The sequence below is a fragment of the Fundulus heteroclitus genome, chromosome 1, assembly GCF_011125445.2.
Source record: "Fundulus heteroclitus isolate FHET01 chromosome 1, MU-UCD_Fhet_4.1, whole genome shotgun sequence".
Classification (NCBI taxonomy): Eukaryota; Metazoa; Chordata; class Actinopteri; order Cyprinodontiformes; family Fundulidae; genus Fundulus; species Fundulus heteroclitus.
Genome location: NC_046361.1, coordinates 3979281 through 4006878, shown reverse-complemented (window position 1 = coordinate 4006878; position 27598 = coordinate 3979281). Strand labels below are relative to the sequence as shown.

The 27598-nt window shown below is 45.4% G+C and overlaps 1 protein-coding gene across 1 annotated transcript in view; it reads left to right on the top strand.

Annotated features, from left to right (window-relative positions):
* The window catches only part of arfgef2 (ADP-ribosylation factor guanine nucleotide-exchange factor 2 (brefeldin A-inhibited)), a 36637-nt gene that overhangs the window by 7351 nt on the left and 1688 nt on the right, over positions 1-27598 (top strand). The window contains exons 2-38 of the mRNA XM_012879390.3: positions 302-332; positions 679-802; positions 2026-2172; positions 2800-2979; positions 3868-4147; positions 4239-4358; positions 4463-4590; positions 5182-5315; positions 6625-6859; positions 6973-7072; positions 8475-8614; positions 8713-8821; positions 8907-9093; positions 9596-9707; positions 9794-9999; positions 10138-10222; positions 13207-13378; positions 13508-13659; positions 14716-14844; positions 14920-15078; positions 15216-15363; positions 15978-16074; positions 16154-16194; positions 16279-16448; positions 17808-17959; positions 18222-18394; positions 18529-18689; positions 18764-18894; positions 19944-20073; positions 20184-20319; positions 20824-20962; positions 21055-21112; positions 21229-21337; positions 21443-21582; positions 22558-22735; positions 23091-23229; positions 25892-26009. Of these exons, the coding sequence (XP_012734844.2) occupies positions 302-332; positions 679-802; positions 2026-2172; positions 2800-2979; positions 3868-4147; positions 4239-4358; positions 4463-4590; positions 5182-5315; positions 6625-6859; positions 6973-7072; positions 8475-8614; positions 8713-8821; positions 8907-9093; positions 9596-9707; positions 9794-9999; positions 10138-10222; positions 13207-13378; positions 13508-13659; positions 14716-14844; positions 14920-15078; positions 15216-15363; positions 15978-16074; positions 16154-16194; positions 16279-16448; positions 17808-17959; positions 18222-18394; positions 18529-18689; positions 18764-18894; positions 19944-20073; positions 20184-20319; positions 20824-20962; positions 21055-21112; positions 21229-21337; positions 21443-21582; positions 22558-22735; positions 23091-23229; positions 25892-26009 (5150 nt within the window). The remainder of the gene's footprint in view (positions 1-301; positions 333-678; positions 803-2025; positions 2173-2799; positions 2980-3867; positions 4148-4238; positions 4359-4462; positions 4591-5181; positions 5316-6624; positions 6860-6972; positions 7073-8474; positions 8615-8712; positions 8822-8906; positions 9094-9595; positions 9708-9793; positions 10000-10137; positions 10223-13206; positions 13379-13507; positions 13660-14715; positions 14845-14919; positions 15079-15215; positions 15364-15977; positions 16075-16153; positions 16195-16278; positions 16449-17807; positions 17960-18221; positions 18395-18528; positions 18690-18763; positions 18895-19943; positions 20074-20183; positions 20320-20823; positions 20963-21054; positions 21113-21228; positions 21338-21442; positions 21583-22557; positions 22736-23090; positions 23230-25891; positions 26010-27598) is intronic.

Below are 27598 nucleotides of genomic sequence, written 5' to 3'. Positions count from 1 at the left end.
CTTACTAATTTGTTGAGAATGGTACCAAATGTGTACAGTTTTCTGTAAGCTTTAAGCTGAATGCATGATGCTGCCGTCCTGGAAAAGCTTCAGCAGCAGAGGAAATGAGATGGAGGGAATATGAGACGATGGGGAAATGTTAACTAAAATGTTGTTAGCAGTGAAAACGGCGGGAGCCTCAGGCTGGATCCTACCGGGCAACGGGATCCTTTCAAAAACACTTGAAAGAAATGGTTTGATGTGAGACGTGTGACCCTCAGAAATGTGTTCTCATCTGACCTCTCTTGTCTCTCTGCTGTAGATGAAATCAAGGAAGAACTGGAAAAACAAAAGTAAGTATTCCGTCAGACACGCAGAAGGTCTAAGCTTTGTTTTTTGGTCTCAGAACAAAGGAGGAGCTCCCTGTAATTTGCTCCTGAGATAATGTACTGCAGTGTGTGGGCAGCTCTTCAGGCCTTCAGCTTATACGTCTGCTGCTAAAGATAAGCCTGTCAATAGTCAGCAGTTATCTTGTTTTAAGGTCTAAAACGTAAACCTCAGTGATCAGAAATCCTGCAACGTGAAAGCAGAGGTGCAGCACTTTTTAATTTGTCGTCGAAACATTCGGACGCAGCAGGATTTTTCTGTCTTTGCTCTGTATTTTTTATTTATTCTTAAAGGCAGCCGTCTGTCTTGTAGGGATGGCACAGTGGTCCCACCCAAAGCCAACTACATCGAAGCCGACAAATACGTGCTGCCCTTCGAGTTGGCGTGCCAGTCCAAGTCCCCCCGGATAGTCAGCACCTCCTTGGACTGTCTGCAGGTTGGCCCTCACACACACACACACACACACACACACACACACACACACACACAGGGCTGAGCACATGGAGAGGGTTAGAGCCGTGTTCTCCGTGTCTCCGCGCCCCAGCAGCTACGTTTCGGTGATCTCAGCGCGCTGCAGGGCGGTGCGGCGGTGAAATCTCGCTCCACCTGTTCCACGCGCTCGGTGTGCGCCTCAAACAAAGACTCCACATTCTTTACTAGAGCTCTGAATCTGCTCTGACTCAGTCATGTTTTCCATGTGGTAGAATAATGAGGAATGCATTGGTTTATTTATTTATTTTTTCTTTAAACACCTCCTGTAGCAGTAGCCTTCCTGAACAGGGCCATCACCTGGTTGTAAACAGGACTGTAGCTTCTGGAGGGGGGGTCAGGTGCGTGTTGGACAGCGCCATGTGCTTCTTGAAGGAACCGGAAGGCGGGGGGGTTAGGGTTAGGGTTAGGGTTAACCCTGGCTCTGACGGTCAGGACACCGATGCTGTGACTGGTCTTTGCAGCCAGCCAGCCACCCCGGATCCCTACGCCGGGTTCGTCCTCCATTGTTGTTTTGAGCCGAACGGTCCGGGGAGATTGTCTGGAACGGACGTCCTGAACCATCCTGTTGGCCCTGTAACGTTTGGTGACAGAGGCTCGTCATAAGTAGCCTGACTTTAATAGAGGGGCTGCACCATGGTGGCAGCGATTAGAGCCGCCCTCCATTGGCAGGTTAGCTGCTGGACGTAATGCCTCGCTGCTGATTGTGTTCAGGCAGTCTGAGGACAGCCCGGTGTTTGCTTTGTTTGATGGCGGCTTGTACAAACAGGGTGTTTCATTTCTGTGGTACGTTTGTCAGCATCCGCCCCGGGTCATCTGATCATGCCTGGCCTGTTATAAGCTGGGTTAGGGAGAAGATAGATTGTCTCATGTCTCAGTGGTCTGAGACTCTTTATTCTGCTTTAGTTACGCAGTCTGAATAGATTCAGCATGGACTGACTGGGCTCCAGCGCTTAAACATAACCTATAGACATTAATAAACCCAGGCAGTGCTTCCAGTTGGTTAAAATCATTTTCTCTGCTGCTTTTATTATTATACACGGATCACAACGTCGTGCCCTCCAAGTTACCGGTTGAGTATGAACCCTGGATTAGTGCTCATCACTTCAGATCCCTGCCTCCTCTCTTTGCTTCCTCTACCCTAACTTGGACCCCATGCCTCCTCTGCAGAAACTGATTGCGTACGGTCACATCACCGGCAACGCCCCAGATGGCAAAACGCCGGGCAAGAGGCTCATCGACCGGCTGGTGGAAACCATCTGCAACTGCTTCCAGGGCCCACAAACCGACGAGGGAGTCCAGCTCCAGATCATCAAGGTACGCACAGAGCCGCTGCTTCCAGATGGTAGCCGTCTGAGGCTCCAGCTGTCGGCTTAATCATTTACTGGGAGCCAGTATGTTTTGGAGGGAGAGGTTGAAACGTCCTAGTTTAACGTAGGCACAGAAAACCACCTTTAGATGCTCTGTCTTCTCTGAATGGTGAAGAACAGTCTTCCCAAAGGAGTTCATATACATGTCTCTTGCCTTAAACTCTGCCTAAAGCCAGCGTTCTTTCTGATTGTCTCTTGCTTCATGCTCTAAAAGCTCTAAAGTGGTATTTAGCTTTTGTCATTCTTTGCATGCTGATGTCCTAATTGGTAGAACAGGATCATGTGTGTCCTGCCGTAAGCGGTCTTAAAGTGTTCAGAGCCTTATAATCATGTTTGTAAGCTGAACCTGGCTGTTGGAGCAGTCTTTTTCTCTTTAATACCAAGAGCAAAACGTAAAACAATATATAATTTCTCCTGTGAAGGTCCGACCCATAATGATAAGCATGAAACATTAACCAAGGCTTTAAGTCGCAGACAAAGGGAAGTGGAGTGATGACTCAGCAGGTGCAGGGGCAGCCTGCTCTCAACAAGACATCCTGTGTGATAAAGTCTTAACTTCCTGCTGTGTGTGCAGGCCCTGCTGACAGCGGTGACCTCCCCCCACATAGAGATCCACGAGGGCACGGTGCTCCTCACCGTGCGGACCTGCTACAACATCTACCTGGCCAGCCGCAACCTCATCAACCAGACCACAGCCAAGGCCACCCTCACGCAGATGCTCAACGTCATCTTCACGCGCATGGAGAACCAGGCCGTTAGTTTAACACGTTGCTAAGCAACTGTCTGTGCAATGGGGAATGCTCAATGGAGATGATGAGTGGGATGAAGAGTCTTCATATTTATTTGTATTACCCCAAAATCAATGTAGGGAACTATATAAACAAAGCTAATTAGGTTTCTGGTGAACAATGGGCTAAATGGGCATAATCACATACGCTCTACGGAGCGTTGAGGCTGCAGCGTTGCTAATGTGAAGAAGCTTGTTAAAACGTTGTTTCTCTATGGTTTCCCACAAGCCAGCGAGGCTGCAGGATTGGTTGGTTTACTGCAGCGCTTCTCAAACAGCGGGCGTGAAGGTACTGCAGAGAATACAGGTCTCCTAAATGTGACAACAGCACCCCCTGCTGTTTGCTCTGTACCTGCGGTCAGTAATACGATCAATATAATTAAAAATGTACAACACTTAATGTAACTGAAGCTTATCCTTGATACTAATGGCTTATTATTTCTGCCATATGAGGTTCATAGCTGGTTAATGTTGACTGCAGGTACGAGTCGAGCGAAAAGCCATTTATGGTGTTAATATATAGTTAAAGTGTGGCAATGTTTAAATAGTGTTATAAATGAACCCATATAGGTTCATTTTAAAAAGGATTCTGGGTAATCTTCAAAACAACAGCTTAAATGCATTAAATTGGAAACAATAAAAGTTCAATTTTTGACCCATTTTGTTGGGATGGGGCCCTCAAAGTTTTTCCTTCTTCAAAGGGGGCGCTGCAGAAAACATCTGAGAATCAGAGGTTTATTGAAACTAAACCTTTTTCTACGACGCCCCATTGAGCACCCTGACCAGAGGAAGATCTTTACTTTCCATGAGTGTTTGTCAGTGCTGCCTCTAATTCTTCTCCTGTGGTGTCCACAGGCCCTGGAGGCTCAGGAGCAGGAGAAGGAGCACCTACGTCTGCCCCATCAGAACCCGTCCCCGGTTCCAGGTAGCAGGAGGTCCGGCTCACCCCGCTCTGACAGAACCCCCACCCCTGAGCCTCAGGGCTCCCCGTCCCCAGGAGTCAGTACTCCGGACCTCAGCACCGACACCGCCCGCTCCACTCCCCCGCCGCCGGCAGCAGACCTGGACCAGGACACGCCCTCCGTCAACGGAGAAGCTGATGATGGAGGCTCAGGACAGGTCACGCCTTCAAGAGGTCTGTTTTACACGGGACTGAGAAAGGATCCCTGCTTAAAAGTGTGGATTGGATTGTTCTGATGGGGTTGCTGCTTTGTTATTAATATCAGATTCAGTGTTTGAAGATGAAGGGGCTGAGAAGCATCCCATGGCAGCTGAAGAAGGGAACAACCCAAACCCAGCAGAGCCTGTGGTGACGGGAGTGCCAGAGGAGACCCACCGTGGGACAGGTGCTTGTTGCTTATTCCTCCCCCTCTGGCTCATCTTTATGTTTCTGTTCTACATTCGTTTGACGCTAACGCTTTGAAGACGTCTGTTCGGGTCTCTGTGTCAGGTGACGAGGCCCCAGCTCACCTTTCCACCGAGCAGACGGAGGTAGCTCCCCCCAGAGGCAGGACAGAGGCTCAGCAGATGAACGGGATCATCGAGGACCGCTCCTCTGTGTCCTCTGCCGATATTCTGGTGGGGAAGCTTTAGCATCTCGTTTTCACCAACCACTTTTCATTGTAGTGATAAATGTTCTGTAGTTGTGTGGCACTTTATCAAGTCCTGACCCCGAAGCGCTTCACACTACATTCATTCATTCATACGCTGACGGTGGTGAGCCACAGCTGCCCTGAGCCAGACCGACAGATGAGAAACTATAAATCTGGGAGGGTTTAAACCAGCAACCCAGAGGCCACAGGACAAACTCCTAGCTCCTGTTGCCCCATGTAGCCTTAGGTTGTAGGTTTGCCTGTCAGGCGTGTAAAAGTGTTTGGTCTTTTTAGGCTAGAAAAGGAAATGCACGGATTGGCTGAGATGATCTCTGAGCACAAGTCTAGTCCAAGTTAAGACTTTCTCAGTCTGAGTTTGGGATGTTTTTTTTTTACCGACATTACCAGAACAGTTATTGTGTGATTAACCGACCTTATGTTGAACTTAAGCCATCAACGTTTTGGGGAGAGAGTTGTTTTGTTAGTATGGAAGCAGCGTGCCACATAAGCTGAAGTCTTTGTTTTAGGAGTGCAGAGATGGTCTTTGAAGTGAGTCGTTGCTGTTCTTCTGTCTCAGGATGCTGAAGCTCTGCAGGGACCCAACAACGCAGCTCGCTTCTCTCACATCTTGCAGAAAGATGCTTTTCTGGTGTTCCGCTCTTTGTGCAAACTTTCCATGAAACCACTTGCAGATGGACCTCCTGACCCCAAGTGTGTATTTTTTTCTTCTTTTATAGTATCATTTATTTATTTTCCTTTCACAGATGATACTTTTATGTTTTCCTTGTAAAATGTTGTCTTATTTCACTTTCACATTTTATGACTTTAAAGCCACAAACTAAATGTTTTGAATTTTATGTGATGAGGCAACACATGAATAGTGTTTAATTTTGAAGTGGAATATAAGGATGCATTGTTTTCAATATTTTTGTCAAGTGAAAGTCAGAATGTCAGAATTTTTATATAGTTTCTTAGTCAAAATGCAACTCAGTCACATGGTAAATGAGCAGAGTCCACCTCTGTTATTTAGGTGATATGTAAATCCAGGTGTTCTGTCATCCAGTAAGTCATTAAGGCCTGTTTGCCATAATCTATGTAGGGGGATCTTCCCACCTACATGGAGACGACTTTATGGCGGAAAACTGAGACTCAATGTCCCGATGAACACATGTGAAACTGGGCGGCGGCAGGATTAGGCTGTGGGGACGCTTTTCCTCAGGAACAAAGAAGCTGGTCGCAGCTGATGAGAAGATGGATGGAGCTAAATACAGGAAATGTTACTAGAGACTTCAGAAGACTTCAGATTTGGACAGAGGTTCAGCTGCTGCAGGACCACAACCCTTAATCTACAGCCAGACCTGCAGAGGAATAGATCCAGACTGGTTCATGTATTAGAATGGCCTAGTCAAAGTCCAGAATTAAAACCAATTGGGAATCTGTGACTTGATAGTTGTTCTCTGTCCAGTATGACTGACATGGCAACAAAATGTGCTTTTAGAAAGTATTGATTCCTGGGGGCTGAACACAAACACACACCACACTTTTCAGATTTCTTTTAGAAGAGATCCAGATAACCAGGAGCCATTTTCTCTGCTCTGCTTTGTGTCAGGCCTGTCAATTAAAATCCCAGTAAATTACGTTAAATGTTGTTTGTAACATGAATAAAATGAGGAAAAGTTCAGATCCATAAGTTCATCAGTACTTTAAGCGACGCAGCAAAAAGTTTTCCCATATTGTCCTGCTGGAGTCGGCTGAAGCGGATCGATCTCCCTTTGTTTACCAAAGGTTGATCTGCCTCCTCTCCTCCTGGTCTGCTCTGGTTACTGTAACATTAGACCTTTGGTCTGTCAGCGGAGCCAGGTCAGAGTGAAATGAGCGCAGGAAGTACGTCACAGAGAAAAGAGCCAGCCTCTCATTGGATCCCTCACTGAATTAGTAATATGCCAGAAGAGATTGTGAGCTGGTAGTCCAGGTCCTTGCTTTAAGGAGGCGTGTGTCTAACAGCTGCTGTCGTCTGCAGGTCCCATGAGCTGCGCTCTAAGATCGTCTCCCTGCAGCTGCTGCTCTCTGTGCTGCAGGGGGCCGGCCCCGTCTTCCGCACCCACGAGATGTTCGTCAACGCCATTAAACAGTATCTGTGCGTAGCCCTGTCCAAAAACGGCGTGTCCTCCGTGCCTGAGGTGTTCGAGCTCTCACTAGCCATCTTCTTAACTCTGCTGTCCCACTTCAAGGTCCACCTAAAGATGCAGATCGAGGTAAAAATCTTGACATGATTAACCGTCACAGTATCCCCCCCTAAAAAAAAACCATCAGTGATGTATTTCTAATCACAGTGGATGACGCTGAGTTTTGCCCTTGTCCATATCAGGTGTTTTTCCGGGAGATCTTTCTGACCATCCTGGAGACATCAACCAGCTCCTTCGAGCACAAGTGGATGGTTATCCAGACCCTGACGCGCATCTGTGCCGGTAAAGGATTAAAAAAGGCTTCTACAGCTGCTGCCTGCAACAGGCGTGTGGTTCTGCTCGGGGTGTTAGCCCGGGGCTGGTGATGGCAGGATGAGAAGAGAAGGCAAAGGACAGGAAGGAGGGAGTAGGTAGAACCAAAGGAAAGGAAGAGGGAGAGGACAGAAGTGAGGGAAGACTAAGAGATGGAAGGAAGGAAGGAAGGAGGGGATAAATGTTAAAGATGGGAGGTTAGTGTTGTCAGGTGGGCTATTGCGTGGTCAGCAGCATGCGGCAATCTTGGGCTGGGCCTGGAAGGGTCTTGGGTCTGTGGGTGGGCTGGGTACGGAGGATGTTGTCCTGTGCTCATCTTAATGGTGACTTGGCTCCTCGTCTACTTCATCAAACACTTGGAGATGGAGGAGTGGGTTCTGGGTGTTGGGTGAGCAATGCTGACAGCAGCACCTGTATCCTGGACCATCATCCTTGCTTGTTTGTGTCTTAGTGGGTCGGTCTTCTGTAGTGATGACTGAGTCCCTAAGATGCAGCTCTTCAACCCTTTATCATTCATTCGTATCGCAGACTCTATGTGCTAGGCCCCTGAAGCTATGAATGAAAAGGCGTGGGCTGTACTTGTTGTTTCCAGTGGCTTGGCCAGGATGCACAGGAAGCCATAATCTGAAGGTAGAACTTGTCCTCCAGTCATGTCTAGTCTCATTTGTAGAAACTAAAGGCCATTCAGCGCAGGAGGAGCAGCTCTGTTATTTGGACTGAGCTCGGCTTAGAGCTGCTGCTCCTTATCAGAGTCAGCTGAGCTAGTTGGCTCATTGCATTTGGAGCTCTTCTAGAGGCCTCCTGCTGCAGGCCATGGTCACACAAGGCCAGAAGGTGATGGATGGCTAGATATGGATAAAAGTCAAATTGCACAGCTGTATTCTGCAGATTGAGCTATAGCGTTCATATCGCAGACATTCAGCAGTGCCTGCTGCACTGACCCAAACACGTTCACTGATCAGTTCTGACCACACAACACGGCTAGAAGCTCCTTCAGGGGAATCGTCTCCTGGACTTTTGTGTTGAATTCCAGTTAATTTGTGGAAACGGCCCCGGCCGGTTAAGGTTTCTGACCTGACAGACGCCTGAGGACAGGCGGATGCACGTGGGCGGATCAGTTACTGAAAGGCAAGAATGAGTGGCATCTTCACGCCCTGTCGCCTCTTCACCAGGCGCCACGCTGCTGCTGCTGGTTGGTCATCAGCAGGAACAGTGAAGTCAGTCTGGATCCAGATGTGTTGGCTTTGATTTAGAGCCGAAGTCTGTCACCAAAAACCTCTGTGTCCTTTTCACAGCTATTATCACAGCTGTGTGTGTGTGTGTGTGTGTGTAATGAAGTGTATTTTAAAAGCTGTTCCCTTTGCTCCCTCAGATGCTCAATGCGTGGTTGACATCTATGTGAACTATGACTGTGATTTAAATGCTGCCAATATATTCGAGCGTCTGGTCAACGACCTGTCCAAGATCGCTCAGGGCAGGAGCGGTCAGGAACTCGGCATGACTCCTCTGCAGGTACATGTCCTCTGTCGCTCTGTGATTTCCTGATTCTTCACAGCGTGTGGCTGTGATTTTGATCCTAATCCAAGTGTGATTGACGGCGTCCTCTGCAGGAGCTGAGCTTGCGTAAGAAGGGTTTGGAGTGCCTCGTGTCCATTCTCAAATGTATGGTGGAGTGGAGCAAGGATATGTACGTGAATCCCAACCTTCAGGCTAACCTGGGTGAGCGCGCGTTAAACCCATAAACCCACGGGCCGGAGAGCGGGGCGTCTGAGCGGGCGCTAACGTTGGGCGCGTCTGCTTTCAGGTCAGGAGCATCCGCCCGACTCTGAGGGAGGAGAGCTGAAGCTCCCCGAGGCGACGACGGGGCGTCGAGACAGCGTCAGCTCGCTGGACTCCAACTACTCCAGCGTGGCCATGTCTCAGGCCGATCACCCAGAGCAGTATGAGGTGATCAAGCAGCAGAAGGACATCATCGAGCACGGCATCGAACTGTGAGCTCTTTTCATCAGCATAGTTGGAACTGCTGCAGGATGAGTTGGTTTACAGAGAGCTTTGCAGAAATACTCGTGGCCTTTAAACAGTTTCACATTTCTTCATGTCATAACCACAAATTTAAATGTTTGATTTAGGGGTGTGTAAAAAAAAAAAAAAAAAAACATTTCCCCCCAATTCTGTATCAATTCAGAAAATCCTCTGAATCGATTAGTTCAGGTACACGTCCAGCTGCGAGTTCTGTCCGTTCTTCTTTGCCTAACAGCCCAAGCTGAGTGGACAGATGGGGAGATGCAGTCTGTGGATCTTATTACCTCAGTAATCCCACAGCTGAAGTTAGAGTCCACATTTTAACCCCAGTTAAATGCAAACTGGCTTTACAGGCTGTGTTTAGTGTTGCTGTCCTGCTGTAGGAATACTTCAGCTGGGCACTGTCTCTTACATCTGGACCAGTTAGTGGCACAGGGCTGAAATAAAAACGTGTCTGGGTTCTCTCTGCAGGTTCAACAAGAAGCCCAAGCGTGGCATCCAGTACCTGCAGGACCAGAGCATGCTTGGTTCCACAGCAGAGGATATTGCCCAGTTTCTGCACCAGGAGGACCGGCTGGACACAGTAAGGCCTTCATCTTTAGACCGCCAGGTTTCTTCCTTTGTGCTCACTGACCAACCCACTGCTCTGCTCTGCGTCGTCATCACCAGACGCAGGTGGGCGAGTTCCTCGGTGAGAACACCAAGTTCAACAAAGAGGTGATGTACTGCTATGTGGACCAGCTGGACTTCTGCGAGCGGGACTTTGTTTCTGCTCTGAGGATGTTCTTGGAGGGCTTCAGGCTGCCAGGCGAGGCCCAGAAGATCGACCGGCTCATGGAGAAGTTTGCAGCGCGCTACCTTGAATGTAACCAAGGGTAAGAGCCCTGATGTTAACCCATGGAGTTGGGAGAGTTTAGTCGAGCTCGTGTGAAATGCCATTTGCAGCTGTAGTTTGATTCGATGCAGAGATGAAGCTCTCTAACTTGTACCATGAATCGTTTCACCTTTTGCAGACAAATCCTGTTTGCCAGTGCAGACACTGCATATGTGCTGGCATATTCCATCATCATGCTAACCACAGACCTGCACAGTCCTCAGGTGAGAACTGCTGTTGGCTACTCTTCCTGCCAGCTCAGTTTCTGCTTGCCTCTGTTCATAGAAACACGCGTCTTCCTCTGGAGGAATTTTTAAAAATGAAAGAATACAGCCAAGATTACATTAAATTAGCTCATTTATTTCCTAGATGTCTCTCAAACAGTTCAGTCCAAAACTCGATCACAATCATTTCTGGTTCTGTGTTGAACGCTCTGCTGGGATGCATGGAGGTACCTAGCTGCTTCAGCCGCAGACACACCACTTAGACTGAGAGTCTGAAACATGGGACCAACAGGTGGAGTAAAAAATACTCTTTGCAGAGAACTAAGGTCAAGAGTCATCATGCAAAGATGGCAACGGATCGGTATCTGGTATGAAATAAAGATAATTGATGGTATCAGTGCCTCCAAATCCGAGACCATGGTCTTGAACCGGAAAAGGGTAGAGTGCCTTCTCCGGGTTGGGGAGGATGTGCTGCCCCTAGTGGAGGAGTTCAAGTATCTTGGGGTCTTGTTCAAGAATGAGGGGAAGATGGAGCGGGAGATGGACAGGCGGATTGGTGCAGCGTCTGCTGTGAAGCGGGCGCTGTACCGATCCGTTGTGGTGCAGAGAGAGCTGAGCCAAAAGGCGAAGCTCTCGATTTACCGGTCGATCTACGTTCCTACCCTCATCTATGGTCACGAGCTTTGGGTCGTGACCGAAAGAACGAGATCCCGGATACAAGCGGCCGAAATGAGTTTTCTCTGCTGCCAGCAGTACCGCGAAACTATCAGAAAGCAAGATGGCGACAAGTGACACAGCTACTGTGAGAGCCTGCAGCCCATCCTGCAACGCCTCGCAGTGGAGCGACAGCTCAGTGTGGTTGAAGACCAACCTGATCTGCAGGGTCAGGGTTACTTAACCTCTTTATTTTCACACCTCCCCTGGAGGCGTTTATAAATCGCTCGGGTCATCACGTACATATATAAATAAACGCCTCGCTGAGTGGTGAATTATTGGCGCCATATTGGAAGTGGCATAGTGTAGCGATTCAGAAAAGATGCCTCATTCATGTGCTGCGAGGAAATGTACCGACCGATTCAAAGTAGAAACCAAGTCTACTGGCATTACCTTTCACAGGTAAGAGTGAACATATACTTATGATTGTATTTATTCATTGTAACATCATGTATATGTCGGTGGGTTCCATTGATTCTCTTTGTTTACTGATGCGCAATACTGTGCTTCTAGTCGTGTGAAATTGTTATGGTAAATGTACACAAAAGTGCTTTGTTTACCTACAAATGGAGCAAAGACAAAGTGTAAAATTCAACTAAAAATAATTAGGTTTGAAAACCTTTGTATGCAACCAGTGAGCTACTGGAGTAGAAAGCCATAGGACATGACTACTCCCCTTTAAAACACTGACCGAATAAACAAACAATGTGGTTTCTCACACATTATTAAACTTTGATATATCTATAAAATGTGACAAAACCAGAAATCAGGTTACTAAATGGAGCAAAAGATGAATGTGACCAAATATTTGAAACTCTTCTAATCCTCACCAAAGCCCTCACCATCAGCTGTGCTTTTGGCATCATGTCTTTTTCTTTACATTTAGTTTTTTTACATCATGCCCTGAGCTTTTCTGTCATCACATCCTCGCCTTCTGAGCACATCAGTGAGTCTCGGTTGAGAAGTTAACTCTGCTCCGCACTGCAGCGCGGCTGAACGGGAGTTATTTAGGTGTTTATTGAGTTTTTATATAAAAACAGAACCAAATAATGTTAATTTTGGGTCCTTGTTGTCATCAAACGGAGTAAAATAATCCCACACTGGTCTCCGTTTGGACCGTTTCACGTTTCTGTTCTGGCATGGCTCCACTATGATTGTCATGCAACTAGGCTCAGTTTAAGGATGAGCAGCAGCGCCCTCTTTTGGATGTGGGCAACACTACAACACTGAGAGAAGGTCTGTCCAAGCAGATGTTATCAGGAAATCTGATGGAAGACATTTTAACCTAATGAACGATTAACTCGACAATCGTACGTGGATTGTTCGTTTGCATCCCTAATTTGTAAAATTATTTTATCATATATTTTTTGGCACGAAAACACACACAAAGCAAAAAAAACAGAAACAGCAGTTTTGGTGCTGTCCCCTGTGGCTTTGTGGCTAATGGTCATTCATCACATGTTTATCTTTACCTTATCAAAGATATTTGCGTCTTAAATAGCCTAGTTTATCAAATGTTCAGGCCGCTTTCAGTCACTTATTTTCCTTTAGTACTTAGCTTAAAGTTGATCATTTTTGCCACAAATAAAAAGATTTCCTTTGTAATCCAAAACCAGGCTTTGATTTTAATAAGCTGTGGCGTACTAATGGAACAGCAATTAAGGCCAGTTATGGCACCTTGATAAATATTCAGTTACGATGCTGAACGTATATCATCTGTTAAAATTATTTGATCAGGACTTTTAGCATCCAATACCAATCTAAGTCATCTAAGAATTGCCGTTTATAAATGTCTGATATGTCGTTAAAATCACTACCATGTGTTTGTTTACAGCCCACTAGCTTTAAAGTTCATCAGTGTTAGTGTGACATTATATTATAGTGATTGGCTCTCATTTTATCCATTGGGTGGGCCCAAGTCTGGTTTTGAGGAAAAGTCTCTGAATCTTTGTGGTCCTATTTACCTTTAAATTAAAACCAAAATTATCTGTGCTCACCAAAAGGCCAAAATTTAGTGTCACACTTAAGTTCCCATTTTAAGAAAATGAATTTACCAGTGAAGAAAAACACAAATCAATAATTTTCCATCTCTCCCCTCTGACCACAGCAGCAGGATTAGTTTGTACCATTCTTGAAGAGCAGCTGGTGGGCCTTTGGACACGCCTGCTTTAGGCCAATAAAATGACATGCATGGCCTTTTATACAGTCTGAAAAGCTTTGGACACGGCACCAAACCAACCCGGTGGTGTTTTGGTCTTTATTGTGTCTAGGTGAAGAACAAAATGACAAAGGAGCAGTACATCAAGATGAACCGGGGCATTAACGACAGCAAGGACCTTCCTGAGGAATACCTCTCCTCTATATACGATGAGATCGCTGGCAAGAAGATTGCCATGAAGGAGAGCAAAGAGTATTCAATCACGCCCAAGTCGACCAAGCAGAGTGAGTACTTCACCGTCAGGGTTCTTTTACAAGAGATACCAGAGTGTAACGTCTTCAGAGCCTCAGCTTCCTCTGGGCTGTTAAGCACCAAAGCCTGAGACTGTTGGGTTGCTCCTCCTCCTCCTCCAGGCGTGGCCAGCGAGAAGCAGCGCCGCCTGCTCTACAACGTGGAGATGGAGCAGATGGCGAAGACCGCCAAAGCTCTGATGGAGGCCGTCAGCCACGCTCAGGCACCGTTCTTCAGCGCCAAACACCTGGAGCACGTCAGACCCATGTTCAAGGTAAGGTGTTACCTCACTTCCTGTAAGCCTGTTCCAGAGAATCCATGGAGAAGAAGATTCATTACATCTGTTAAAAGCATGTTAGTATAAAAAGAATAACGTTGATTGACCTTAAAAAAGCCTGGAGAACTGATGACTGGAACCATTTTGAAACATTTCCAGAAGGTCTGACTTTTTATTAATCAAAGCAGGAAGAAGGTAGTTTACATCTTGTGGAAGGTACTGCACCCTAACACCTATACACCTCTTCTATAGAGAAGTGCAAAATGAGGCAGGAAATGAGACATATTGTGCAGAACGTTGGTGTGAAACTTCAGAAATGGGAACAGGAGTACAGTGCTCATCCTAACCCTGGGAGGTCTTCACGTTCTGTCTAGTGGACACAAACTTCAGTGTTTTTATTGGACCGGCCAACGTCACACCGTCCATAATTAGAAGGAAAATGACACAAATGTCACAAATAAAAAATCTGAAGTGTGGGAAGCGTCTGTATTCAGCTTCCTTCACTCTGATACCTCTAAGATCTACCACAACAGGATAGCATCAGAAGTCACCTGATCACTACAGAGGCCGCCTGTTCTTTTCAAAATAAAGGTCAGCATAAAGCCAGCTGTTCTGTTTATGGCCTCCCAGGTTTGTTAGAGAACGTTGGCAAACAAACGGCCTCATGAGGCCAATCCATAGCAGCTCTGGAGGAGCTGCAGAGATCCAAAGCTCAGGTGGGAGAGCTATGCTCGCAGCAAATCTGGTCTGTGAAGAAGTGAAAGCATTTTTGCAATGAAAATAAAAAGTCCAGATTGCTAAAAGTCAAGTAGAGGATCCAGCCGACGGGTCTGAGAAAGGAAATGTGCTGCGATTGGACCTATGAACACTGTGAATGGGGGGAAATCTCCCTGATCATAGCATCCTCACAGTAAGAAGATCGCTCAGGGCAGCTGACTCTCTCCGTCCAATCTGACTGCGCTTGAGCTGTTTGCAAAGATCTGTAGTTAAAGGAAGGTTGTACTGTTTTATGCAGAGTAAAATGAGTCTGCCGGTGATCTCTGCGCCCCACAGCTCGCATGGACCCCCCTGCTGGCAGCCTTCAGCGTCGGCCTGCAGGACTGCGACGACCCAGAGGTGGCCTCCCTGTGTCTGGAGGGCATCCGGTGCGCGGTCAGGATCGCCTGCATCTTCAGCATGCAGGTCTGCTCCCGCTTCACGAGCTGCAGCGGTCAGAGCGTAGAGCCAGGTGGTGACTTGTGTTTCTGCCCCCCCCAGCTGGAGAGGGACGCCTACGTTCAAGCCTTGGCCAGATTTACGCTGCTGACGGCCAGCTCCAGCATCACCGAGATGAAGCAGAAGAACATCGACACCATAAAGACGCTGATCACCGTGGCTCACACCGATGGAAACTACCTGGGCAACTCATGGCACGAGGTACGAGACCCTGGAACTAAAAGGCGGAAACCGTGGCGCCGTCGACGTCATTTGACTTTAAGGTTTTACTAGCGGTCCCCAGCTCTGTCTTTTGGGATGTGGCACATTATCCACAGACTGTTGTACGTCTGCCATAGATCCTGAGGTGCATCAGTCAGCTGGAGCTGGCCCAGCTGATTGGCACTGGGGTGAAGACGCGCTACATCTCAGGAGTGGTCCGAGAGCGAGAGGGAAGCATCAGGGGGTTACCTCCTGGCACCGAGGAGTTCATGCCGCTGGGACTGGGTAGGCTATCCTTTACCTGACTTTACTAGGGCTGGGCCTTTTACTGTATCCATTTATCGTTATCAGGATAAGAATTCCATAATGATAAATTCAGCATTGTTATTTTTGTTACTTTCTTCCCTGTTGGTTTCTGAAGAGCATCATAAATATCAATACATTTTTAAAAAAAATCTAATTAAATGCAATTACTTAGTGCATTTTGGTGATAAAAATCACACTTCTTTATATACTAAAGTCCTGATGAAACTTATTTCAAATTTAGTTTTAATGTTCTATGTTAGACTATTAAATGTTTTTTAAGCACAGTAGTTGTGTTTATTGGGCTGACTGACATGCAGTCACAGCCACACAGTTACCTAAAAAGCAGCAAGAAGCTGTAAATAATGAAATTTTTGTTGTTACCACAGTATATCATGATCAAATTTTCAGTCTATATCACTCACCACTACTCTTTATAATCTTCAAGCTATAAAACACTGGCTAATCATGTTTACACTAAGGATTGACTCCTGATGTTTTGCGTCGATTACAGTGGCTTATTTTGTATTTGCGTCTGTAATTCTAACTGGTTATTATTTGTACGTTTTCTTGGCTTTAACGTGTCGCTGTTGCAGGAAACCTGGTTGGAAACCAGGACAAGAGACAGATGGCGCACATCCAGGAGTCGGTGGGGGAGACCAGCTCTCAGAGTGTGGTGGTGGCTGTGGACAGGTGGGCCGACATCCAAGCAGTCCCCTCTCCTCTCACGCTCTCTGTTGCTTCACTTCCAACGCTGCTTTTCTCTTCCCAGGATTTTCACCGGCTCCACCAGACTAGATGGAAATGCGATCGGTGAGTTGACTCTCTTTAGGATTAGGTTCTCAGGTTGGGATGGTAGAGAACCGCTCTGTACTTGATGCACTTGTCTGTGTGCAGTGGACTTTGTGCGCTGGCTGTGTGCGGTGTCCATGGATGAGCTGGCCTCGGCCCATCAGCCCAGAATGTTCAGTCTGCAGAAGATTGTGGAGATCTCCTACTACAACATGAACCGCATCAGGCTGCAGTGGTCTCGAATTTGGCAGGTTATAGGAGATCACTTCAACAAGGTCAGTGGAACGAGCCATGCACGGAGCCAGAGACGCAGGAACCCACGTTTTTCCTTCCTGTTCTCTTACTAGAGCCATATCTGCTCTGATCTGACACCTGCTTCAAAAAAACATCATGAAATGCATGTTAGCCTGAAAGGTGTAATGATCTAGTCAGAGACTCGCCTGATGCTTTGATCCATTAGCTTGACTTTACTGATCTCTGCAGACATCTGCCTTAGGCACCCAGCACGACATTTAGGTGAGTTTAGAGGTTCTGGCATCGACCGGGCCGTTCCAGCGCCTTTACACATTTCTTTTTCTGTTGTAGAGTTGGTGCTAAAGGGAAGAGCTCAGACATGTGTAGGATGAGGCTGTATGTAGACACATCTTAGTGTTGGGAAAGTTACTCAAGAAGATAACTGTTTTAATACTGAAATATTTTTTAATTTATTAAAATTGAATCTTCTTTGATAGGTAAATTGATAACAACAAATATTTTCCTTTCTTATTTTTCTGGTAATGTCGTGTTAGTCTTAGATTTTGTTCATAATCGTTTTAAAAGCCCTTTAAAAAGTCTTATATTTAACTTAATTTTAATTGGTTCATGTAATGTGTAATTGTTGTTAGATTCACCTTCTGCACAGATGGTAAGTGTGATGCTGTCTCAGATGGAGATTATTGCCACCATGTTAAAAAATAAGTTTTTAAATTAAAGCTAATAACTTCTAGACAAATCTAGAAGTTATAATTTTTTTTTTTACCTTTGTTTTTTAAAGCTACATTTTCCTTTTATAAAGGTCATATTGGGACCCATGTCCCGATTCTGGGTCTGTTAGTTAGAGCGCAGATATAATGTAAGACAGAAGATATTCTTCCTGTGGTTTACTCTGACAGCAGCTGACATTCTGCCTGGAAAATGACAAAAACGGGTCGTTTAAAGATGTGATCTAATGTGAGCGCTCTACCCAGAGATTTTACAGGTTAGCTGCCCAGGATGTGCTGTTTTTTTCTTTTTAAATCAATTTAGTCCTTCATTGTTCCAAGGCATAAAATCAGCATTGCTGCTACAGCTTTGGGCAGGCAACAACCCCATTTTCTTTGAAATGAGCTTCAGCATGTCGGCCACTACAAAGGCAACAGGCGTGGGCATTAAGGGCAAGTAGAATCCGTTCAGATGGCCAAGCATCGATATGCAGATTGAATGTCTGACACATGAAATATAGTATCCTACCTAATATTCACTCCAAGCTGTTCTTTGTGATCGCACACATTGATACTATGTGCTGCGATTCGATTGATTGTGCAGCTTTAATATGAAGCCAGTTGGGTCAGAAAGCTCAGTTTCAGCAATGACACTCTGAGTTTTATATTTTATAGGTGGGGTGTAACCCCAATGAAGACGTTGCCATCTTTGCCGTGGATTCACTGAGGCAGCTCTCCATGAAGTTCTTGGAGAAAGGAGAACTGGCTAACTTTCGCTTCCAGAAGGACTTCCTCAGGCCGTTTGAGCACATCATGAAGAAGAACAGGTAAGAAGAGCACCTTTGTAATGTGGATGGATGGGATCGCATGGATATGGGTTCAGAAAGGAACCACCCTTACCCCTCAGAAGTGGCACCAGGAAAAAGAGAGTCTACACCGAATGAACAGAATGTTTCTCTTTCAGATAACGTATGAAACACATTTAAGGGCAGAAGTCCTGATAGCATCTGTGCCGGCGGCTGGGATTATATCATCATCATCATCATCATCATCACATCCAGCTTCTCTGTCCCTCCCTCTGTTTCTCAGGTCTCCCACCATCAGGGACATGGTGATCAGGTGTGTGGCTCAGATGGTGAACTCCCAGGCGGCCAACATCCGCTCCGGTTGGAAGAACATCTTCTCCGTGTTTCACCAGGCCGCCTCCGATCGTGACGAGACCATAGTGGAGTTGGCTTTCCAGACGACAGGGCACATCGTCAGTGAGTAGCTTTCCCACACCAACAGCTGCCATCCTGGGCTGGGGAGGAGGAAAACCAAAAAGATGCACTAACAGCAGGGGGCAGCGCTGTCCCCCGCGGGACTTTGACATCGTTTTCTCCCTCTCTCTCATCAGTGAACACCTTCCAGGATCACTTTGCAGCTGCCATCGATTCCTTTCAGGATGCTGTGAAGTGCTTGTCAGAGTTTGTGTGCAACGCAGCTTTCCCCGACACCAGCATGGAGGCCATCCGACTCATCCGGCACTGCGCCAAATACGTGTCTGAGCGACCACAGGTAGCCTCGCCTCAGCTTTCATCGCCCTGGCTCCATATCCATGTTTAGCTGACAGGGAAAACATCTGAACACAGGCGCTGAGGGAGTATACCAGCGACGACATGAACGTTGCACCCGGAGATCGGGTTTGGGTTCGGGGCTGGTTTCCTATCCTGTTCGAGCTGTCCTGCATCATCAATCGCTGCAAGCTGGATGTCCGCACCAGGTAGTAAAACCAACAAGCCTTCCTGTCAGCAAACGCTGCTCTCTCCTGGCAGGTAGCCTGTTAATGTCCTAACGCCACAATCCTGTTAGTCTGGGGGGGAAAATGACGTTCACTGGTGTTTAGAGCTGTTAAGCTGCAGCTGAAAGCATGTTGGAGAGATTCCTTCAGACAGTGAATGAGTTTCAGAAATATGCAGAAAACTCAAGGTAGAGAAGTACTGAACATGAATTTAAGATTAACTGCACTATAGGTGCTTTATACTGCAACAGCATAAAACCATATTGGACCAACACAGTTGTTTCTAATATTTGATCAATGTGTTTTATAGTTTTTACTTATTCATGAAGATGATTTAATTATGGTTTTACACATTTTACTTTTCAACTACTTTAATGTGTGTAGCTCACAGTGACCATTGAAGGTGAAAGTGGTGATATCAAGATCTCCAGGCTGAAGGGGATGTCTTGAGACAAATCTGAGTTATTCAGTGAAATCCAGTGGATTTTACAGACTCTGCGCCAAGCCAGGTCTGCCAGGAACTTAGAACTGCGCTAAATGAAAATTCAGACGGACGTCAGGGCTCTGGTTCTGACCAACAGCGTTTACTCTGATACTTCTCCATTTAATCCAACAACTGTGGCATCAGGATGCAGCAGCAAGCTGTGCAGTTGTTGTGCAAAAGATGCTGCAGTGAATGGAAGCAGCTAAAAGTCCCGTTTTCACACAGCTAATCGGTCAGTGTTTTATTCGAGGAGATTTACTCGAATAATATAGCCATACCGTTATTTAAAGGATGCCGTGTGTCATTGGGCTCTCTCTGCAGTCAGTCTTCCTACATGTTTAACTCATAAAGGTTTACTTCAAGCTAATGCTACACTTGATGGCTACGAGGAAAGTCAGAACCACTACGCACAGTCTGTGACCAAATGTTTGAATAAAATGGGTACACGTTTATATTTTTCTGACCCAAAAACCTAGAATATCTGCACTTTGTTTTTGTGCCTACAATTGAACAAACTGCATCTTCTTCTCTATTTGGCTTTGCGCAGAGGTCTCACTGTTATGTTCGAGATCATGAAAAGTTACGGTCACACCTTTGAGAAGCACTGGTGGCACGACCTCTTCAGAATCGTCTTCCGCATCTTTGACAATATGAAGCTCCCCGAACAGCAGACCGAGGTCAGACTTCAGATAATTAATACTTGAATAATAAGAATAAGCCCCAAATTAGAAGAATAAATCTCACTTGTGTGTTGTTGTTTTTTTTTTTTTTTCTTTTTTGCCTCCAGAAAATGGAGTGGATGACGACGACGTGTAACCACGCTCTGTATGCCGTCTGCGACGTCTTCACCCAGTTTTATGAGCCTCTCAGTGAAATCCTGCTGCAGGACATTTTCACACAGCTGCAGTGGTGTGTCCGGCAAGGTGGGACGTTAATAAGCTACCCTGCTATCGTTCCTCCATGGTAGTCCAAGAAGTACTCCTGATCAGAGATTAACAATGAAATATTTACATCTTGAAACGTCACTAAAATGTTGTACTTTTGTCTGAATTTAAAAATCCTTAATTAGTTAATTAGAGTCATATAAGAGTTTCTACTCTGCCTGAAAAAGGCTGAAAATGTGATTTAAGCATTTTCCAAATCGGGATAAGTATGGAAAAAAGCATTTCTCTCCAGACCTTGTTTCCTATTCAGTTGTCTAATTGTTTCCAGTTCATTTGTCCGGCCAGCCATCCATCCATCCATCCGTCTGCCAGTCCATTCGTTTGTCCTACATCTTCCTTCTCGTCTTCATGTTGTTTTTCCGGTTTGATGAAGTTCAAAGCCTGACCATTGCTGGAACACGCTGCTTGCGTTGCATCTTAACAGCTAAATGTCTCCGCCATCCCCAGCAGAAGAGCGTTAAAGCTGTTACCTTCCTGCCTCAGATAATGAACAACTGGCTCGGTCGGGCACCAACTGTCTGGAGAACCTGGTGATTCTGAACGGCGAGAAGTTCAGCCCCGAGGTCTGGAATGTCACCTGTTCCTGCATGCTGGAGATCTTCCAGAACACCAGCCCTCACGCGTGAGCAATGATTCGTACACTTTGAACGCCGCTTAGGGCTAACGTCTCAAGACGCTAATCCAGCCACTGCGTTTGCCTTTTGCTGGAATCAGCCTGCTGACCTGGCGGCCGGCCGGACAGGACGAGGACGCTGCTGAGGCGAAGCACTTCGTAAGGAAAACAACTCATTCACCCAACAGTAAGACGCAGGAAGAGAGCTGACGTGGCTCCTCATGGCGACTCTAACCGTTGCCTTCTGGTTCTGCTTGTGACCGGCTGTCCTGTAGGATGCTGACTTCGACAGCCAGTCCCAGAGCAGCTACGACAGAGCTCCGTCTGAGAGGGGACACAGCCAGATGTCGAGCGACGACACCTGGAAGGGCAAGTCCAACGCCAGTGAGTAAACACAACAACCAGCTTAACCCAATCTGAACCGGTAGGCTTTACTTCAAAATAAAAACCCTTCAGTTCTAAGCGCCGCTTCGTTTCTCTGCCCTCCAGGAGTCTCAGACCAGAGGCTGTTTGCAGGGCTGCTGATTAAATGTGTTGTGCAGCTTGAACTCATCCAGACCGTCGACAACATCGTCTTCTACCCAGCAACCAGTAAGAAGGAGGACGCTGACAACATGGCGGCTGCACAGGTGCTCTGAGAAAAAGCCGCAGCTGGGGTTCAGCTGCAGGGTTCACGTCAACATTGGGTTTATGTGTGTTATCGGCATAGATAGGCGCCCTTTGGAAAATTAGCTTAGATACATTTTATTTGATGTTCTTTTTAGGTTCTCAGCTTTGTTAAAAAATTTCTTTGTACAGTGAAACTTATCAAGCAAAACTGAAGAATTGCTGAGTTGTTTTTCTTTTTTTTCTTCTTTTTTCTTCTGAGTTGTTTTTCAAAGTTTGAAGGGAATGCAATTTCAATTGAGTATTTTCCAGGGATACATGTAAAAAAAAAAAAAGCAAAGACACTATTGTATGAAAACAGAGTGTACAGGTGTGTGTTCACACATTGGTGGCTTAGAAACAGTGGAGGTTTCTGAAATTAACGTCTGGAAAAACTCTGGACTTTAAGAATAAATAGTGTGAGAAAAAGCATTTACCCAGCTATCATTTTTGGGCTTTTGTTTTTTGTTTAGCCAACTCTGTTTAAGAGCCCCTTTTTATTGTTGATGAATGGATGAGGTACTTGTTTGCACTGCAGACACAGATCTTGTAGCTAAAGGTCAGGGGGTAAAACCTCAGTGGGTTTACCAGCCAGAACCTGAGCACTGTTAGACGGGTTTAGGTTCAACTTTTCTCTTGAGTTAACGGCACATTTTCCTCTCGATGAACAGCGGGATCATACACACCTGGGTGAGCACAACAATGCAAATAGGTATATAAGTTGTTATAGTCTTCATATATAAACAGCTTTTAGCACCATTTTTAATCTAATTTAAAATATATATTGATTGAACCAGAGTGGATCAGTCGGGTCTGTTTACTGTGTTTCATGAAGGGGGGTGATGATCTTTTCATTCGGATGACTGTCAGAGCTAGTTTGTTGGTTAAGTGAAAACCGCTGACAATCAGAGAGCCTCAAAGCGCCTCCTCCCAACTAAAGTGATGTATCTGTGTCCCAGCGAGACGGTCTGGAGCAGTCGGAGGCTGAAGGAGAGGAGTCCGCTCCAGATCAGGGCATGTACCGACACATGACATCCGCTCACCTCTTCAAGCTGCTGGACTGTCTGCTGGAGTCGCACAACTTCGCCAGGGAGTTCAACTCCAACAACGAACAGAGGACGGCTCTGTGGAGGGCAGGTAGATGGACACTCACAGGGCTCTGGGAGGCTCTAGTTCAGAGAAGTCTGCTTCTGCAGCTCCAGCAGCTAATGTGAACTCAGTATTCAACATGCCCTGGTAGAACTGGTGTTTCTTTGATTGCAGGATTGAATAAAGCTGGTCGTCATACAGGATGCACACTTTCACATTAACTTAACAATAAAACCAAATCTTCCCACGAATTCTGATTTTGGTTCCTCCTCTTTTTCCTGTGATAACTGTAGAAGGAAGAAAGAGTCTTATTTAGAGCCTTTTTATCATCATTGTCTTTGTTATTCCTGTCCAAATAAAATACAAGATTACATTTAAACCTTTCCTTCTTTTTTGCCTTTAGGCTTTAAGGGAAAATCCAAGCCCAACTTGTTGAAGCAGGAAACCAGCAGCCTTGCCTGCAGCCTGAGGATCCTGTTCAGGATGTACTCCGACCCCAAGCTGCAGGACTCGTGGCCGGACATTCAAACACGCCTGCTGCTGTGAGTAAGACAAAGATGACCTCCATGTGTCACAGGTTACACCCAATCAATAAGCAGGGCTCAAGCTTGGTGAGGTCTGGTCTCAGTGGCTGATGGGAATGCATACTCCTGTCAGAATGATGTCTGAGCACCAGATATAGGGCTTTCATTATATTAAGACTGTGATCATTGTTTTGCTGCGTTACAACTTGTCTTTCTGTGTCCAAGTCATTGATTATTTCTGTTTTTTATGTACAGATACAAAAACATTCAGATATTAATAAGGGTCATGTCACTGCTTCTGTTTGTAGATGGGCTGGTGTATTTTTCCAAGGTCTATAACACATAGGAGCAGAACATGTGCTGCAGGTTCTTTGGTAGAGGTGACAGTTCTGATCCATGAAGAAATGATGGAATTACATGGTTATCCTCATCTATGCATCAAAGCTTATATAAGATAACGTTCATCTATTTTTTTTTACATACTGGTAACTTAAAATCCATCAAAGTTTATGCTGACAGCCAACTGGATAAAAGATGGTGGAAGTTCCTTTTTTTTTTAACCAATGGAAATAAAAATCAGAGCTGATCAAGGGAAAATTGGCCAATTTTTTTGGCCTTTAGATCCATTTAACTTTGGGTTTTGAACCGGACCTAACGGCCTGCAGCTAGGTTTGGCTTAGAATTAAACAAATCAATAATATTTTATGGTTTTCTGAAATCATAGTATCACTGATGACAAACTTTAATTTAAAGTATTGGGGCCTTTTCTCTAAACTTGCCATAAAACCAAAAAAATAAATAAATTTGGACTTCATAGACAAATCGGAGCCAGCTTTTAGCACTGTGATTTGTGGGCAACAAATGTATGATAAATAAATAAATATTTAGAATAAAACCCAACCAAGTGTTTTGCACTGCTCTGTCTGAATTTAAAATGTCTGGCCCACGCTGCCCCCCACTGGTTGGTGTAGAAAATCAAACCAGAACAAATAGAGGAAGGAGCTTTATGCTCTGAAGTACTGTTGGGCAGTATGGACTTTAAATTACCTTTTATTTTGATTAGGGCTGGACGATACAAAAAAAGCATATCTAAAATTAAATAATTTTGATAGATGTCAATTAATTCAACAAATTCAAAACATATTTCTTTAGTGCCACCTTGACCATTTTATGTTGTTGCATGGCGACTTCTTTTTAGATGGAGAACACTAAATTGACACTCAACCAACCTTTTACCAAAACAAGATATTAAAAAAGAAAAAGGAACATGTGCTCTCTGAACTCCTTGAAGGGGGCGGGGCTTGGTGACGGAGCATTCCTGGATCTGTGTTTTGATTGGTTGGGAGGATGTAACGACTGTAATATTAACCTATATGGCTAAGACACATTAGAAATGAAAACTGTTATTCTATTGAACTTTTTATTGACCCTTTTTTTCCTATAGTCGATTTACGTCTATTGATCGATATATATTATTAAATTATCGTCCGGCCCTAATAGTGATGATCACTGCAAGTCCAAATACAATATATTACAAACTTCATCAATATTCCTATATACAGTCTCAGCTTCACAAACACAGTAATTGCTCTTAGAATAAATCTTGCTTATCATCAAGTAGGCTTCTGCAACAGTCTGACCAAACCGTAAACTATGACTGTTTAACCCCATCTTTGAAACCGCATGCAGGATTAATCTCAGCCAAAAATGGAAAAATAGGTTTTACAGCAAAACCTAAAGATACTATCAGTTTGGAGGTTTGTAAATGTTATCACAGGATGGCGTATCACGCTATTATCACTGTTGAGACGACAAGATATTGCTCAACCACAGCAGATGACAAAGCTCGGTGATGACAGCGATGTCCCTGGCTCACACCGTGGTTCTGTTCGGTCCCAGAGGACTGGGCAGCGGCTACCTCATCAGGCCAAGCAGGCAAAGATGGCCCTGCTTAGGGCTCTGGGCCCCCTGCAGTTCTCATGTATAAAATATTTCTCCAAACTTCTTACAGTTTCAGCTAAAATGACTTGGTCTCCACTGAAAGAGACATTTACTGGCAAAACTCAAAGATGTTCAGATGCTTCCAATAAACAAATTATTGAAGGGAAAACAGTTAAATCTTAAGGATTTTCTTGCCTAAATTCAACAGTAGATAGACTGTTATTGATTACTACAGTCTGAAAATAGTTCAACCCCATCAAGAGTCCTTCATAAGCGCACACGGTTGCAAATCAGCACAAATAGTCACACGATCGTGGTGTTTGCCTTTAGTTGGTAGTTTTTCTTTATAATCCCGGGTTTTAGTTTCAACACAAAAGGCCCGATTGAAACAGACCTGAGTGGGTTGACGGCAGACAAACTTTGGGATAAGAACCAACTGTGTGATTAGCAGAGGATGAAGCAGAGCTGTTTGTTTTCTGTGAAATGAGCTGTGCTCTCACACATGGCTCACGTCTCATTAGAAATGGATGAGCTGCTGGAGTCAGCGGAATATTTTGGCATGTTAAAGCCTGACACTAATCACCTTGTTGAGTCACCGGCTCGTCGTTTCACTTCAGGACTGCAAATGTGGAAATGTAGTTAAACGCTGCCGGTGTCTTAATCCGCTGTGTTCTAAGGATGCTGAAGGATGCTGCTGATGTTGTCAGTTGTCGTTAAATCTGTGTGTCCCGCCTCTCAGGGTGTGTACCGAAGCGCTCGGCTACTTCATCAGTCTGACGTCAGAGAGCCACAGAGAGGCTTGGAACAGCCTGCTGATGCTGCTGCTCACCAGGACACTACGGCTGCCCGATGACAAGGCATGGACACACCTCAGCTTCACTCCTCATCACACCTCAGCTTCTAGTACAACATAAAGGAAGGCTAGGAACAGGAGCTGAGTGTCGCCTGTTTTTATATAAATGTGCCCAAAAGAGTCTTTTAATGCACTAAGACGGTATAGATTACATGTTTTCTGCAGTGGCTGGCTTCCATGAGTCATGCCCTGTCGGTATGAGGCCGTGATTCATGGATGAGTCATGGTACCCCATGACTCAGAGTTTGGACCAAAATGGTTACGGTTTCTGTTTAGGCAAAACGCACCTGGAAACGATAAATTGTTGTTAAAGAGGAGCAAAGTGTTCTCTTAATGTGGACATTTTCAGCACAAACTTTAATTAATCTCGTTTGCATGTGATAGGATTGACCAGCACAAAGTTGTGCTTAGTCATGAGGTGGAAGGAGTATCAAACACATTTTACATTTTTTTTTTTTTTTTTTTTTACAAAATATGATCTGAAACGTGTGGTGTGCATTTGTATTCAGCCTCTTTCAGTCGGTGCGTTGTAGATCCACCTTTCACTGTGTCTACAGCTACAGGTCAACCGCGTATGTCTCTACCAGCTTTGGACGTCCCAAAAGCAGCTTTTAGTCTTGCCACAGATTCTTAGTTTGGCTTAGGTCTGGACTTTTAGGCCATTCTAGTACATGAAGATGCTTTGCTCTAAACCACTTATCATTCCTCTTTTTGATCTCTTTAACATAGACAGACTTTGTCAGTCGACTGCACATTCACACTTTGAGTGTCATTACGTTGCGAGGCTCTGGGTAAAAATAGAAGACAAAAGGCAAAAATATTATAAATATAAGTATTTGTCTGGAATGTAGCAGAGAACCCAGACTGATCATCTGATTGTCCTCCTGCTCTCAGAAGTATCAGAGCTAAAGTCAGTCAGTTGCTCTTCATCCAAGTTACACGTATCTCAGGCTGAGTCCATTCCATAGACTTGGTTTTAATAAACCCGTTGAAAGGTTTTATAATGTCTTTTTGATTTGCAGGCTCATTTTTCTCCACCTTTAATTGTCTCACATTGTTTGTTCTGGTTGGATGCCTTCCTGCTCATCTGGGCCAAGTCTCCCCTGGAATAGAGTTTTTCATCTGGGTGGAACATTGCCTGTCCAGATGAAGGTCAGAGGAGAAAAAGAGAAAAAGGAAATTAGATTAGGTTCAGGTCGCAGCTGGAAACTCAACCTCCACAGGTTTTCCAGGTATTTAGCTCCATCTGTCATTGTGTAAAACCAGACCTGCTTCCCAGTTCCTGCTGGAGAAATGCTTCCACACACCATGATGCTTCCACCGTCTTTCATGGAGGAGTTGGGCAGATTCTCCCACCTGAGCTGTGGATCCCTGCAGCTCCCCCAGAGCGACCATCGGCCTCTTGGCTGCTTCTGTGATTGTTTTCCTTGTCTGGTGTCTGTGTAGTGAGAGCTCCGTGTTTTGTTATGTTTGCAGCTGTGCTGTACTGTTTTATCAGTGCTCTGAGAGATGTTCAAAGCTCGGGGCGTTCTTTAAAAACCTCTGCCTTCTCGTGGCTGCGCTGGATTTCATGTAGGGTGAGAAAAGGGAGCT